The sequence below is a fragment of the Falco punctatus genome (assembly GCF_963210335.1).
Source record: "Falco punctatus genome assembly, chromosome: 2".
In the NCBI taxonomy this organism is placed as follows: Eukaryota; Metazoa; Chordata; class Aves; order Falconiformes; family Falconidae; genus Falco; species Falco punctatus.
This window is the reverse complement of record NC_137581.1, coordinates 22454904-22472143: the sequence shown is the minus strand read 5'-3', so window position 1 is coordinate 22472143 and position 17240 is coordinate 22454904. Positions and strand designations below refer to the sequence as shown.

General features: G+C 40.8%; 1 protein-coding gene across 8 annotated transcripts in view; it reads right to left on the bottom strand.

The window, feature by feature from the left end:
- CDK8 (cyclin dependent kinase 8) overlaps window positions 1–17240 on the bottom strand; it is a 90897-nt gene that overhangs the window by 37295 nt on the left and 36362 nt on the right. For 5 of the 8 annotated variants that reach the window (XM_080376416.1, XM_080376415.1, XM_080376414.1 and 2 more), the window contains 2 exons: window positions 5588–5698; window positions 2230–2370 (listed from right to left, as the gene is read on the bottom strand). The exons of 2 other annotated variants lie outside the window; for them this stretch is intronic. In XM_080376416.1, the coding sequence (XP_080232542.1) occupies window positions 2230–2370; window positions 5588–5698 (252 nt within the window). Of the gene's footprint in view, window positions 1–2229; window positions 2371–5587; window positions 5699–17240 lie in introns of those variants that run through there. One more of the 8 variants, XM_080376421.1, reaches the window with a different exon arrangement.

Sequence of the window (17240 nt, the reverse complement as noted above, 5' to 3'; positions counted from 1 at the left end):
TCTGTACACTTCTAAATCTAGGGAAGCATAAAACATTCAGAAACTACAGCAGCACCTATCATTTTAAAAGGCACAGCAGGAGAAACATAATAAATCTGTACAGCCATCCAATCAGGAGTCAAAATGCATGATTTAACACAGATATTCCACAATGCTGATATTACAGGTATCCTGGAATAGAAACCAATGTCTAAGAAGAGGCATTAACATCAGCTATTTTGCTTTGGATCAGAAAATATATTCTATTGAAGTCCTAGACTTGCAAGATTAACTTTGCAACAATATGTCCCTGTCTTGCCAAGACAAAACATTAGGTAGAATCCATTCTATTACTCAGGCTATTCTCAAGGCCCCTGATAAAAGGAAGAAAATAACCTGACAGATACAATTCTGTCTTTTCTCCTGCATGAAACATGCCTTCTAAATTAAGCTCAAATTGAGCTGTTTAAAAATGACAAATCCAAAGGCTTCCAACAGCACAGGCAGCCCCTGCACAACTTTTACAGGATTCTCACCAGCACGGCTTCACAAGGTTCCAGTGTGAAGACCTCTCAGTCTCTGCCTCAAGCTTTGGGTCTCTTCCTCAGATTATCAAAAGATAGCCAATTGTGATGGTGGTTTTTCTGCTGGAAGAAAACTTCATGCTGGACTGAGACCACCAACTCATTTCACACAGGTCAGAAAATGAGACTGTAATAGCTTTTTCGCAGTTGCCAGCTTAAACTGTATTTGAACTACAGACCTAGATGTGAAAGGCTCTGTAATAAATTACCAATCTCCTGAGCCATCCAGTTAACAACATGCATGGTTTTCTTTTTAAACTCAATTATGCTTAAGTTCATACATTTTCTGAAACTGTATAAAGTAAAACACCAGAAAAATTTAGATTCTTGGTAACAGGTCATCTGTTTTCTGTACACCCTCTACAATATATAGAAGGAGTGCTATTGCAGGCAGTACAGTGTTCCATTTTGGTTTACAACAGAGTCTAAATAGTAATGTGCACTTCATATTTCTACATAATGTTTTGCTCCACTATTTCATGAGTCATGAGAAAGCCACCAGCCTTGACTTTTCCCCCTCAGTGCTGAGGCTTTTGTTCCATTTCTTCTAAAACCAGGAGCAAATTAGAAACAATGTCTATACAATTATTTTAATCAGTGTTATTTATCAAAGATAAATCTTTTCCCATCAATTTAAACAGAGACTGGCACTCTGTAGAAGCATTTGTTAAGCATGAAAACAGAAGATAAATAACTTGTCATTGACTACATTTCCAAGAACACTAATAAAGCTATTTCAAAGACAAAGCATCTCTGGAAGAGTAACAAGGAAGCCAGGCTTACTGCACCAAGCATAGCATAGCACTGGTAATACTGACTCATGGGAATGAAAGACCAAACTAATACTCTCATGCACTAATGAAATTTCAATAACTACAAGTATCATATACAGACAGTTTCATACTTTAATAGCATTTTAAAAGAAATTTATTTCTAAGAGTAAGAGCTACAAACAACTAGTCAGAAAAAACTACCTAGTTTTAAGATGACAGATAGAACCAGCCCAGTCAACTATGGGCATATTTCAAAGGCAAATAGTAATAACTGGTGAGATTCACCTACTTAAAACATTCAATAGAAGTTACTAGTTGAGAAACCCTAACTCAGGTTCAAAATATTTTGTTTATACTAAAGTTTGGATAAACATCAGTTTATTTGCAGAAGTCTTCAGAAGTTGGCATGGCTGTACTTCAGATAGATTATAAATATTATGAGAAGATACTGGCCTTCAAAAGTTACCTTCATAAGTAAAACTAATAATTTTAGGGAGTTCTTATTTTTTCAGCAGTTCTTACAGCCAGCCATCCTCTCTCCCACCTATACAAATGCTGTATTTAGTTACTTGTCTTGCCTGCAGTGATACTACCAGAGGCATTTCCTGTACCCATTTAAATAACATGCCTGTTATTTAAATGAACGCTTAAAATTTGTTCATTTCGAAAATTAAGGGAAAACAGCCATCTGATATACTTCGCTGTCGTAAGCATATCAGATCCTAGCCACTTGTAAAATTGACTCTAATCAAGGCTGTCTGACTACAGTACAAAAATATATATTAGTACATGCCCTTTGCAGAAAGGCTTGTTTCCCCCTGATTTTTTATAAAAAAACAACTCTTGCCCTCAATCATCATCCCAGTACTAAAACCCATTGCAGATCCACTTACCAAATCCCTGTGTAACACCCAGTTAGCATGCAGGTAGTGAATACCATCTAGGATCTGATATAACAGTGACTTCACCATTCCCCGAGGTAACTGAACTGGTTTCTTGTTTGCTTTAGAAGCCCTGTGAAACTTGATTATATGCTGTAAAGGGGAAAAAGAAATCAAAATAAAAAAAGCGCAATGTTTTCATCTACAGCACTACATGAACAGATTGCCAGCAATTCCTTACACAGCCTTTAGGCTTTTTTCAACCATTCATCATTCATTTTCAAAACCAGAAACACATACCTTAAGTACTAGAAAATTAATACTATACAAGGTAAAGTGATGACTGCCCAAAGGAACACTCCCAAAAATTAAATCAGCTGTTGCTGTGGTTTAACCCTGGCAGGCACCTAAGCCCACACAGCCGCTCGCTCACTCTTCCACAGGGGGATGAGGAACACAAAACCAATACAACTGTCAAAGCAAATTCCCATGCAGATCACTGATCTTGGAGGTTTTAGGAGTATTTTTATTTGGGGTTTCTTTTTGTTAAGGTAGACTGATAACTTGTTTAACACAGCAAAGAATTACAAGTGCATTATCTAACTCCTATATTATTCTTTTATGTTCTCTCTTACAGTAGTAATGACATTACAATATTCAACACCTAATGCTTGACAGAAATTCTTGCCAACTGTATTGGGAGTTTTAAACATTTAAATTAGAAGCCTGGATTTATTTCTTTTTTATTTACTAAACCCTTAAAGTACAGTACTCTCAAAACTGAAGCTGTTGACAGAGCAAAGCTATAAATTGGTCCATCTGAAAGTCAATCGCCAAGGCAGACAGAGAAAAAACCTTTAACAACTGTAAATGTATACACAGGCAATGATGTCTAGCCACAACAAGGAGTCCAAAAGGGTATGTTGCCTTAGCACTTGAGTCCCAGGGGCCACTAACTTCAACAGCATAAGGTGTGCCACAGTTGCAGTAACCATTTCCTTGTTTGTTTCCTTTTGAGAGAGGGGTAATTTCTAGAAAAACTTTTTCAAGCATGCACACATCTTTTAAGTGATGCTTCACACTTCTGTGACCATTAAAAGAGCCCTGGTCTTGTCCATCCAAAACCTAACACCAAACTTCTATCGTGTGTTCTTCCTATGTTCCTGAGCTTTCATATTCCAGGTGCCTATTAGGTACCCAACTACTCAAACCCCTTTGGGAAATTGCCTTTCCTCTCTTGCTGCAGCCCAGCTGCATACAGCCCACCCTCCTTTGCTTCAGGCATTGAGCTTGGCTTTCCTGGGAGGAAGGAAAAGGCACATCCTTGCCCTGCCAAAGCTAAAAATGGAGCTGCACAGAGAAAAGTAACATTGATGAAAAGGTGACAGTCCGTGCCCTGTCAGTCAAGTACCACATGCACAAGCCACAAGTTTTGCCTCCTCTCACCTCCCACTTCCACTAACTCCAAAGAAAATGTTGTTCATGCAGTGGCCAGAGAGTAGCAATTCTTCAGAGACAGGCAGATGGCTCTCCTGAACTTTTTTGTTCCTGCTCTAATATATGCCATGCCCTTTTCCCAGACTTGTTTGAGACCTGCTGCACTAGATATGCTCAGCGCTGGAGGACTTGGTCCATAGCCAGCTCTCTGGGGCATGGAGCCAGCCCAGTCACTGCATTTAAGCCTCTTGCATCCAGATACAGTGAACAACTAGGAGCTGGTACGGCTGGGGAGTTTTGGAGTGCATACAGGTATGTGCATGTAAACATAAGGTCAAAATTAAGGGTCATTCCTAAGTTACTTATATACAAGCCAGTGTTGCATTAACAGAAGTGCTTCTGCAGTGAGTCTGGTTAAGTATGAAGTGCTGCAGAAACGTATAAATACAAACCAGGACAGGTCACTGCTAGTCACAATCATCCAAACAATCAGAAAACCTTGCAGCACACAAACAAAAAACCCCAAGCTCAAACATTCCTAAACTTCTGTAGCTTAGCATATCATAAACATGGGGGAGCACTGAAAAAGTGTGCTTGTTTTTTCTCCACAATAAAAAAAACAACCCGCACCTTTACTCCATTTTCTCAGGATTTTTTTGGTTTATTTGGGTTTATTTTGGTTTTGTACATCAGCCTTCAGAATTCCTCAACATTTCAGCTGTCACGTAACTTCTTTTTTTTCCCCATCTAACTTAATTTTGGTAACACAATCTCAATGTCAAGTATCAGAACTTCCAAGACATTTAACTGGGATAAAGTATCTTCAATTCAGCTTTAGCTGAGGGAAAATTGACACACTAGTTCTTCGGCAAATACTACTGACTTACTCCCAACTACAAGGAACACCATTTTCCAGAGATTGGTTTTGTGCTGTCTAAACTACCTGCAGAGGAAAAAACTCAATTTTTACTGTGCACTTCTTACATGAACACATACACAAAGATTTCCGTCTCATTCCAAGTTGTCTCTGTTGTACCCTTAGATCCACATCTTCTAAATATCTTTTAAGGTTAGTAATACTTGTTCCATTGAGAGCAATGCTCAAAATGTCTGTCATATTTAATTCAAGGCACACAGATAGCTTTTTTTAGGGAAGTCAAAGTTGCATGGTATTGTGGGTTCTCTACAATGATAACTTAATATTTGTAAGCTTAACTACCAATTGGAACACTTAAAGAAAATTTGAAATTAAAGTAACAGAGGAAAAGGGTATATATCTTAAAACAAATTTACTTCACCTCCAACACAATTATATTTTAAAGCTGTATCTTGTAATTAGGAATAAACAGCCTTCCTCCCAAATAAATAAAATTTCAGCAGATTACTTGAGTAAAAAGCTCTTCCCACCGAAACATATGAACGACATTTCAATTATATACAATGGCCTTACTCTCATTTCATATATTCATAGATGACATGCAATATAACTAAAACTCTGTCCTACTGTAACTATGCCCTATTGTAACTCTGTCCTCATGTAACTAAAAACGGTCCTATTCAGCCAGTAAGTTTGTCTTTTTTCAAAGAAGAATCCACCTGCATAATCAATTATATTTTCCTGCACCCTACTTCAGCTGTAATGGAGGGTTATATCTGCATTTATTTAACTAGATTTCTAGCTACTGAGAGCTGAACGCAGCTCCCTGAATGCAGATACTGAAAGCTAAATGTGACCTTATGAAGGGGTCACAGATTAACCGTGTTAGTGTGCTTACCCAACATTTTCCACTGCTTTTCCTTTAGTACTGAAAATGTTTCCAACGAACACAGGGTAAGAGGCTGTACTGGTTTTAAACAGATGAGTCTTCCCTGACCTTGTCCATTTACCGCAACTAAAACTCTAAGCCTGGTACCTACAAACAATTCACCTTACCCAGAGGTCATGCTCAGCGTAGTCAAAGAGAAGCCACACTTTCCTGTCAGCATGAGAAAGAAACACCTTTTGCAGAGAAATGACATTTGGATGCTTGAGCTCCCGCAGCAACTGCAAAATAAAGAAAGTCCACAACAGTTATATCCACACATCCAGAGCTGTGAAAGGGCTGGAAAGGTGAATATTTTAGTCTTTGCTACAACACAAACAATGAAAGTTGAAATTTGCAAGTCATGGAAAACAGCACATATTTTTTCTAATGAAAGAACCAGTCATTAGTTTGAAATCAAAGCTGAAAGCAGGTCATAACCCCCTTAGGACATTCACTTCTTATTAATTTCCTAAAAGTTTAAGTCTGTGTAAACCTCACTATTATCCAGGATCAAGAAGACTCTGCAAACAGCCAGCTGTGGCATCTGCCCTTTCCCAGAGGTTGTAAACTTTGATAGAGCCATTTGGGGTATCCAATTTTCTCCTGACTCCCAATTATCTGAAAACCCTGCATTTCGGTTGCAGTCATTCAAGGCTGAATGGGATGACTCATTTAGAGCCTGTCAATGCAGTCAGCTAAATGAAGATGTGGTTTGTGAGATGGAGTCAGCTGATCTACAAGGTCACCACAACCTACAGAAGAAGGTCCAGCTCCCTCCCACAACGTATATTACACTAGTTACAGCACTCACAGAAGACATCCATGAAATAGCTCCCAGTTCAAGAGAAAACCAACCCAGACGCACAAAGGCAATAATTTTCTGCTGAGTACTTGAGCTGAAATGACTCACAGCACTAACAGCAGACCTAACACTAGCAAAGAGACACAGCTAGGAGCAAAAACTCCTTTCAGCAGCAGTGAGCCATTAAGCCAGCTCAGCTGCTTCAGAAACTACAGCTTTAACCACCACCAAAAAGAAAACATTGCTGAGATACAGCACAAAAGGTGAACACAGACAGCATCCGTCTGTTTGAGCCCCACTGGTCATGTTACAGTTACACTGTACTTGCACAACTGCTAAGAAAAAACTAAAAACTTAATCTAAGCAAACTACAGTCAAGCATAGTTACTCAAGACCAGACAAATTCTTGCCATCTCAGGCTGCCAGAAATTACAACATTTTTAATAAAAGGAATGGCTGGGTTTTTTTTATTAAAAGCCAAGGACAATTTGAACTATTATGTGAATATAGAAAATAACATTTTATTTCTGAGATTGAATCTATTTGCAATAAAATGTAATTTTCCCACTACATAATAGAGGAAACAAAAAAAATAATTCCTTTCTACTGATACCTTTGTCACATATGGTAACATTTTAGCTGCTATTGAGATAGTAAAATGGGAGTGGATATCTGCACATTGGCTTCCTCCTTTTAAATTTCATTTGAGACAGACTGCCATCCCTACTCACTGACAGAGTCTTCAGTGTGGCATTTCTTGAGCAAGATGACCTAAAGCCCACAGAGCTTTTATCTGAAGTACGAGATCAAACAGGGAGACAGAGGGTTGAGGAAACAATGCAACGTTACAAATCAATGCAGAAAGCAGTTTCAGCATGTTAAACCTCTTAGGATTTGTAAAAGCATTACATAGAGAAATCTTAAGGCAAGATCTGCAAGAAGCATGGAATTCTGTAAATGCCTGCAATCCCTGCAAAGCATAAGATCAGTGAGGGGAAAAGTAAAAAAATGCTTATTTGCATTTTTTTATCAATTACAGGTGAGGGTCATCTGTAGTAGGTTGACCCCAGCCAGCAGCAAAGCTCCACACAGACACTTCCTCACCCCACTGAGTCAGACGGGAGAGAAAGAGCAAAAAAAAGTAAGAAACTTTGTGAGTGAGGGTAAGATAATTTAATAAGTGAAGGAAAGAGGCATTTAAAACAAAAAAAACCCCACAACAACACACCCCCCAAACCAAACAAACATACACACCACCAAACCCCACACAAACAATGCAGAGGTGATCTCTCACCAATTCCCACAAACAGACCTATGCCCAGCCAGTCTCCCAGGAAAAGCTGCCTCCCCAAAAGGAGGGGGAACAGAGTGGGAAAAAGAAAAAGCCTGGACACTGTCCCATCACCACTCAGCAACAGCCAAAACACTGGTGGGTTATCACACTGCTTCAGTCACAAATCCAAAACACTGCACCATACAGGGTGCTATGGAAAAGACTAACCGCATCCGAGCTAGACCCAGTACAGCATCCAAGACCATTGATGGGAGTCAGCCGCTTCACAGCAAATGAGGTTATAGGGTTTAAAAATACCATTGAGCCAGACCGTACAGCGAAGGACTTGTTGTAGAATCAGTATAAAATCACAGCTTAAAATTATACTCAATGTTTCGATGAATTAACTGTACCCAGATTGCATGACAGTTCAGCAACTATGTGTCCATACCAAAATTTTATCAGAACTCCTGTGGCCTAACAACACACCTGTACCACATAGAACAGACTATTCCTTCAAGGAAGGAGCAGATACTAGTCAGAGCTCTAGAAAATAATGTCATTTCTCCTTTACCGCTTCCTCTCCCATTTTAAGCCTGTCCTACTCCTTACTCCCCAGGTAGCAGCTATCATCCACTTAAAAAACCCAACCTCTTCACATTAAATATGATTTACCTCAGAGGACACACAGAGAACCCATAACCAAAGCTGGACCAGAACACGACACAAAGACAAGAAACTTGAGTAATGCAGCAGAAGGGTTCCCTGTCTGTAGAGTGAGGTAGCATAGATACAATTCTCCTTTGTCTGTGCTAGGGCTAGTCAATCCTGCAGACAGATTTACACTATTCCTCTTGGCCTGCGACAAGCCAGGCTGCAGCTCTTCCCTTTTCCAAATCCAGCCAGTAGCAAGGGACAAGTAACTTGAGCACGCACTTCCTACTGGCACGCACACAATACAGCCATGACCAACCACACAAGTATCACCACAGGCAGGAGAACAGCATCTTCTTTGCAGACACCCACACCAGCACCAACAGCATCTATGGAAAACCTCAACACCACAGCTGGCCAGGATTCCATTTCTCCACTCTGGCTAACCAGGCTTAAAGTTCATACACACGAACACATATTCATAGATCCCTCTGACTCCAGTGCAGATCATTTATCTGTTCAAAATCTAAATGCAGAGAGCACGCCCTTTCATCCAGGTTCCAGCTCCGATGTCAGGTCTCTCCAGAATTTGGTCTCCTCCTGCTTGCTGGTTCTGCATGCTTGAAGCTCACTAGCAGGTCACACACTCATCCTGTTCTCACCACCTAGGCCTGCCTGAAGTTTTCTAGCAGGTCACAGATGCACACACAGGACAGAGAGCACACACACACACAGAGAATAGTTAGGAACAGACACAGCACTGACCGTAGTGACCACATCCAGAGCTGGCCCAGACAAGCACGCTGCCCAGTAGCCTGGTTACATGAAACCTCCCCTTATACCCTCTCCATTTTTCCATGCTTCTTCCTTCCCGATCCACCTTGATCACTTCCTTTTATGCCTTCTATCCTTCCTCTAAACATCCCACAGAAGTTTGTTACAGAGTCCCAGCACTCCTCTCAAATACCCACCAACACCTCTATCCTCCTGTAAGATCCACAGCAATCTGCTTTCCTTCTCATCAGTTATGCACCCCTAGTTGACTCTCTTCAAGCACCCACCTGAGAGGTTCCTTTTGAGGCCCACCACTGATGTTTTAAGGGTTCTGGCCTTTGTTGCTGTCACTGAGAGCAGCTGTTATTGTTTCTGTGTGCTCAGTTTATCATTCTTGCCGAGTTTCCCCTTTCCCTATGCAGAATAGCCTTTAACTACATACTCTTCCAGTCTGCTTAAAAAACCTAACAGGTTTGGCCAAAGCTAGACAGCTACAAGGACCCCAGTGAACTTGATGGCTAATATACACCAGCAAAAGCATCTGGATAAGGAAGCAGTTGCTGTAGTGGTGACAGACGATCCCTGAATCACCATCCTGGAAAGGCTGAAATGCTCAAGGATAATGATAATGCAGGGTGACAAATGCAAACAGTCTGAAGGACAGAAAGAGCTCACGCAGACAGCACATCACATGGGCTGTAAAGAGCATTCCCAGCACCCGCAGTTTCCACGAACCCGGCCTCTCCAACCCATAGATGACTTGACTAGTGTTCAGTAGCTGAAGACAGAGTGCAAGAAACACAGTTTGACTATCAATACGTGCCTGCTAATGATCAAGGCCGTTTTTTGGCCTTATGACTTTGGTATCTAATTGCTTCTATCCTAGCTCAGTTGTACAGAGCACAAAGAGAAAGTAAAGAAAAAGTACGCATTTTGTTCTCAGTAAATTACCTTCATTTTCATTTGCATATCACAGGATGATTCAAATCCACTTCTACAACCAGAAAGGTTTCCCTTAAATTAGTTGGTCTGGGTTTCCATTATAAAGAAGGAAGACCCAACTGACCTTCCAAGAAATAAAAATCAGCAAATGATGAAGATGCTGATACATCTGCTTTGACTTGAGTGTTATAACCCCGTGTTGTCCCTGGCTAGTCTTGCCCTTGCTTTCATAAATACCATTCAAGACGCAGCAAAGGAAACAACATCCCTACGTGCAAGTCTGGGCTCACATTAAGGATCCTCCAGCTCCCTCTTCAAATGCACAAATACTCATTCCAGAGCCATGGGACAGCCGAGAAACAGTAAATGAAAGTGTCCTAATGATGCATAAAATTGCTTAATTGCTTCACAAACAAGGACAGAGTAGGGTTAGACAGGACATTATTAAATAATCAACAGCAGCACTAAGGCAGCCTGGCAAACTGCCACCTGACTACAGCAAATCTTTTCTTGCACAGGGACACTAACAATAATTACCTTTCACATCAAATATGGGCTGAACTCAGCACAAGTCTTTATGAACATGATCTCCTTCCTCCGGTGATATTCCCACATTTCCCATACAGCTCTCCACCACTACAGACACTTCTCATGAGCCGAGACGCTGCACTCTCCGTGTAGGTGAGTATTTCCAGCTTTACTGCAAATGTCATTCCACTCCCACTCTTAATCCTTGCTGCTCTGTATGGTCCCCAGGGAATGTAACCTGCTTAGTGTTGCAGTACTACCATGCTTACTCCCACAACACAACACAGACTCATCTGCTGGAGCAACTGGCCAGGTGACCCGACCCAGAAGGAATTTCTCTGATGTCCTGTCTCAGGACATCAGCTATTTTAGAAAAGGCAGCTCCGTGCTCTCACTGCCTTCCTATGAGTGCTATCCAACGCATTTCTCCCAAAGCTTAGGACAGTCAGAAAGCCAGCTAGACACAAACCCGTTGGCAATATCAAGCAAAATATTCACTTAAGCAAAAATTACTGTTGTGTCATCTTCCTAGTTTGATGGCATACATTCAAAACCTAACCATCATCTCATGCTTCAAAAAGGCTCACATCAGTTCCATCAAGTGATCCAGCAACAAACAAGTCATATATTAATAGTCATGCCATGGCCTTAAGACAGAAAGCAGGCAAATAGGGACTTGGAACAGAAAGCAGATTGCAACTGATATAGAAGGAAAGGTGATTTTCAGACCTGAAGGTGACTGACAAAGATTCGGTCACCCTGTAACAGGTAAGATACCAGTGGAACTACTGCTACAACAGATGAGTACAGGCAGTAGTGAGACATAGCCACAATTGTGCACAGCATTTTAGGTAAATTTAGGGAAGATTAATTCCAACTGAAACAGGGCAGAGAAAACCCAAGCCTACACCCACGGGAAGCAAGAGCCTACCGCACAACGGGAAACCAGCAAGCCAAGCCAGAAGCCTTACAGCCTGCCAAAACAAAGCCAGAGAAAGTCCATCTCTCTCTCTCTAAACTGAAAGGGGGAGAGAAGAGCTATTCTAACCTACTGACAGTATCATCGTAAGTACAAATGGGTATGAAGTTGTCATGATTAATTTGGGCTTAAAGACTGAATGATGTTTATAGAGTCATTACTAGAATTGAGACTCAGGACCTGCCTTCAGAGATTTTTCTTTTCCTTTCAAGTTTAACTTGTTTGCCAAATTTTTGAAATTGCACTTTGCTTATCTGCAAGAGCAGGAGAATATGATGACTCCAGAAGTGTCATTCAAGTCTATATTGATAAAAAAATCTAAAAAAATTTAAAATTACTATTCTTAGTTTCCTATCCAACATTGGAGCTCTACTCAAGTACTTTGAACTCATTATTTAAACCCCAAATTTTATTACACAAGTTCTTAAATCCCAAGGTGGCTTAGCTGCTATCCAGTAGATTCAAGATCTGTTTGTTTCAATGTAAACACAATTTTACATTCTCATGAGTCAGATATTCCACAGTACTAAAAAAGAACAAGATACACGCTCAAAGTACATGCTGTTTTCCATTCAAAAGTGTTCAAATGAAAGCTTACAAAGGCAATCTAACAGAAACTTATAATACTGCTCACACTAATAATTTACTATGAAGCTGACAATACATTTTTGAAGCTCCAGTTCTTCAGGCTTACAACTGTGTGAAACCGATGGTTTTATTCTTTTGGGTTTATTTTTGAAGTCCTAAATGTTGCAAAAAAGAAGCCTGACAACACAAAATACCAAGGAGAAAAATGCACATTTCTGTGGTTTCCAAACCAAATTACTTGACATATTTAAGTCAATATTTACTAGTGTCTCATGTCCGAACACATTCAAAGTATTAGAAGAGATGTTATTAAAGGTTCTCTGAAAGTATGGAGGTAGATGAAGAAACCAGATGAGAGACACTGGATGTCAAGCTTGTTCAAATTCTGCTGTTCACAGAAAGAATTATGATTTCTAAGGATTCCAATTTCTAACGTTTCATCAGTATCTCTGTCCCACTTTCACAGAACTAAAAATAGTATCACTCTCCCTTTATATAAAGTCTCTCAAGCATACCATTTGTAGCCCTGTAACATAGCTCAATCAAGTACTCAGTCACAACTCACACTTTACATACCATACTACTATTACATTCAAGCTTTTGAGAGTCATTAGATTTGCCAAAGAGGGTCAAATCAAAGATTTATCTTCCACAATACCTTGTCACCTTTCACCACATGGAAAGATTACTAAGAAATCACTACTTGTCTTCTGACATGAGGATTGTACTCATCTAAATGATTCCTGTGTTTGGTCTTGAGGGAAACCGCTTCACGTGTTAGCATGGAAAGCACACGACAACACCCACAACCTGAGGAACCTACACCCAGATACTGTTCCTCACTGCATAGCTGGTACAGGACCTCTTCCAGCAAGCTCACTGGGACAGCAGTTTGCTCCTTACCAGAGAAAGATGTTGAAAAGGGTGAATCCTGTAGTCAGCCAGTTTTGGCTTCTGCCTCATGGGGTCCCTTCCAGCTGCTGCAAGATGCCTCAGAGTCCTTGGTCACCCTCAGACCAGCTCTGAAAGGGCTCTTACACCCTTTTTCCATCTCCCCCACTGGCAGAGGGGAAAGAGGCCTGATAATCACGTAATGACATGTTCTTACCACCCAGGACGCTGAAGCTCCAGTGTGTGAGGAGGACCAATCCACCTCTATAGCAGCCTCCGCTGCCAAGACCACAAGTCAATGGCAGCTCCTCCTCCCCTGCCCAAGGGGCACAGCCTGCTGCTCTAGCACTGCCTCTACCTCCTGCCACCTCCCAGTCCAGAAGCTGAAAGCCAGGCTAACAGAGCAGTCGCTGGGGTGAGCAGCACTACTGCAGAAGCTTCCTCTCTCAGTTAAGAGCAGCTGCCATCAGCCAGCTCGCTCTCTGCTTATTCTCACACCACCCGGGTACCGTGTACCTGGCTCCCTGCAAACCAGGCAGAGATCCTGACGGAGGGAGAGCTGTGGTGGGCCCCCAGTCTCTTGCCTGGGAGACAAAAAAAAAAAAATCAATACTCCCCTTCCTTTTGTTAATCCTTAGACATGTGAGTTATAATAGGAAGCCACAAAATCCTAGGAATGCCCAAAAGCCTCCAAGGCAGACGAAGAGTGGAAACTATCGGGGCAGGCAGCTACTTATTGTCCTGTAGTTTCCTGTCCCAGCCCCAGCAGACTCAAGGCTGCTCTAACTTGTACAAGCTGGCTACAGTGTTTGAAGGACACCACACAGACAGGAGACAGCAAGAGCACAGCATCATCCACCCCAGCTCTGTTTTGTCCCACTCAGCATTTCCACCACGGAGTCTGCCACCATACGTAGCACTTCCTCATCAGAGCCAAGTCAAAAACTAACGCTATCATATGAAAGCACTATGGAATGTTTTTACATACAAGCAAGCTTTTCAGAGATATTTCTGTCAACAGACCCAGGCACCAAAAAAACAAAGCTACATGGAAGTCCTGCAAAAAGTTTTCAAAAACCCCAAAGAAAACGCAAGCCACAAAACAACAAAAAAACCCCACCCAACAACCCAAGCGACTTCTCACTAACCAAAGAAAGCACAGGCAAGCAATGTACTTGCAAACCTGCTACAACTGAATAAAAAACGCTAATCATTAAGTGTCAAAAAGTCGCTTGATTACTTTAAAGCCTAAGATTCCTGTACAGGAAATTGCCAAACCCAAAATCCCGAAGCTCAGTTTGAAGCCTGGTTTACTATTCCAGCTTCCTACAGCCCTGAAGAGTTCTCCTGCTTTGTGAAATGTGAAATATCCTTCGCTGCACTATTTCAGATGGATAGGCTTTAACGAACTTTCTTCCTTGTGATTAGATCGGAATATGAGGAATCAGGCGTTTGGGCTTGTATGTTTTTATCTCCTCACCATTCTATCCCTCTGTTCGCCCACCTAATACAAAGCCATCTCTTAGTATGATGAGCATGCAGTTTTAGTGCCCACTTAAATCCTCAGAATTAAAAGTACAGATCACAAAAAAGATACTCAGAATCCCAGGCAGTACACATGTCTGCAGAGAACAAGAGATGAGCAGCCAAACATTCAGTTCAGGTTTCAAAGAGGCAGGATTCATAAATGCTTACCATGGCGGATGAATGAGCAAAGAAAAACATAACATTACAACTATCCTGATATTAAAGACACTGATTCAATTAGCATGATTACCACAGTAACTGTTAATTCTGCCAGTTAAAGAAATGGTTTACATTCAATTATTGAAAAAAACCTCTTATTTCAATGGTGTGAGAGACTAGCTAGGTGCTTGAGCATCAGGTCTGAGCTCTCATGCTGCAGGGAACACGAACATAAGAAGTCTTTCACATACACATACAGGCTGAGCTCATTCCATAACAGAGTCAACTGTTTCAGCCCAGGTCTCTCACCTAGTTCAAGCCTTTCCCTATAACTGATGTATTTCGATATTTATTTTATTTTTATGAAGATACAACAATGTTCTTCAGCTCAGGTGTCTGCATCAGATAGACATCTTAGAAGATTAAGACTATGGACATTTTAAAACATGTAAGTTACTCAGTAGTCCAAAACTGAAGTTAGTCATCATAAACATGACAGAAGCCATTTAGAGTTGTAAAAACAAGGTGGAGTTTCACTAGGACTTATACCAAATTGCACTCTTCCCATATAGTTAAATATACAAGCTACAGCTCTCCCGATAAGCTGAAATGGATAGATCTCATATGTAAACCAAGTCATCCTAGTTCCTCTTAATACCACCAGGCTTGTAAAATGCATTAATTGAGATAGTCAAGAACACACTGTAACAAAATACAGCATTCAGCCTTCACCTGAAGTATGACAACAGCTAATTTTATTAACTAGATGAACAGATGAAATTTTAAAGTACAACACTGCTGATCAACTCAGCAGCATTTTCATATATAGACTGCACACATAATCAATATAAACAGTATGGATATTATCCTCAATCTCATCCATCTCCATATGAGGTTCCTTTTTTCCTTTTCCAGTATTAACTGATGGGAGGTGGGGGTCGGGGGGCAACAGGGCGGATTCTATTTAATAGAATTAAAATGAACCACACATTTAGTGGAAAAAAATATCCTGTTAACTCCAAAGAGCAACAATAAAAGAATAGCAAGGCAGAGAGACTCAAACCCAGAAGTCCATGGTGACTTATTAACTCAACTGCAGGAAAATTCAACAACAGTATCAGCAGTTGCAAGCCTGGAAGCATAACTGGAAGCAAAGCCAACAACAGCTCAAGAAATGCTGCTTCAGGTTACTCTTTCTACACCTATGCCTGGTTTTGGGCTCTGCTCCCTTCTTTGCTCTGGATGCCCGTTTTCTTGGCATCTTTGGTTATCTTCAGTATGTTCCCCTCCTTCCCCCACTAACCCTGCCCCATGTGGGTCCTGCATTGTACTGCTGTTCTCTTCAAAGGGCACGCTTCGCTCAGAGCAAGGAGAACGCCTTCCTGCTTCTTGCTCCTCTTCCATTACTACCAGGGACCCTTCTGACCAAGGGGAATGACTACACAACATGCCCCAAGCCATGCAATGAGGCAAATCCTTCCCAACTGCCAGCCAAATTACAGATCCTCTTTTAACAGACAGAAATTGAGCTAGGGTCATATCCAGAGCGGAGACACCAGCCAAGCTTCTCCTGCCAAACTGAATCAGAATGAACTCTTCAAAACTCTTCAGGTAGATCACTGCAAGAAGACAAACAAAAACATTTCCCAAATGCCTCTGAAATGGTAACTGACACTTCCCAAAACCATTCAGCCTGAAGGAGTCACACAGTATTTGGAAAACTTCTGCCAAAATGGTAGACATAAGCAAAATTTAAGACCCTGTCTTCAGCTCCTTGAGTTCAGAGTGGATGTGTACGACAGCAGGGAGGCTCACCTTTCATCAACAGACAGGAAGAGCTTCTCCTGATGAATATTCTTTGCATTTTATTTTTCTCAACTCAGTTCAAGGCATAATATGTTTGAAATTACAAAGCCAACTGGAAGTTGACAAATTAGGGAAGCCTGGTACTCACTTCAATCAATAAAAATTAAGGTAGGCAGGTGTAGTTTTACACTCTTGAGGAATATGGACTGAAAATAAACTATTTGCTTCCCCCACACACACACCCCTAAGTTTCATGCATTTCCTTTTAGTAAGTAATTTCAGTTGAAACATTTCAAGAATAATAAACCCAAGCAATAGTGTAAGAACATATAACTGTTAAACTTCGGAAAACCAGTTTTACCAGTATCTCTTTGCAGGCTTGTCACATACAGTAACTAGACCACATTATTCACCAGTTTCTAACAACATGGAATTTACAAACATAAACCTCAATAACTTAAGAAAATGTTTGAATAATATTAATGGGTGTATTACAGCCTCTGAGGCAACAACAATGCCAGTTTAGTTTGAAGTCTTCAGTTTAATAGAAGTGAACATGTTTTAATCATTATGAGCCAGCCAGAACTAATCTCTTTCAGAAAGTAACTGAAGTACTAATGCAAAAGTCAGATCAAATATGTAATTTAAGCCACTGACTCTAATCATGTTTTTAAACTGCTGCATTAAATCTGCCCAGAAGCAGGCACCAAATTGTAACTTAAAGACACTGTCATTTTTAGCAGCAAACCTAACCGGTGAGCAGAATCTTCCATGATACTTGTACTTATGTTACAACTCTATGATAAAAATATAGCACCCACAGTAGAATAACAATTCAGCAAACAAAACCCAGCATGC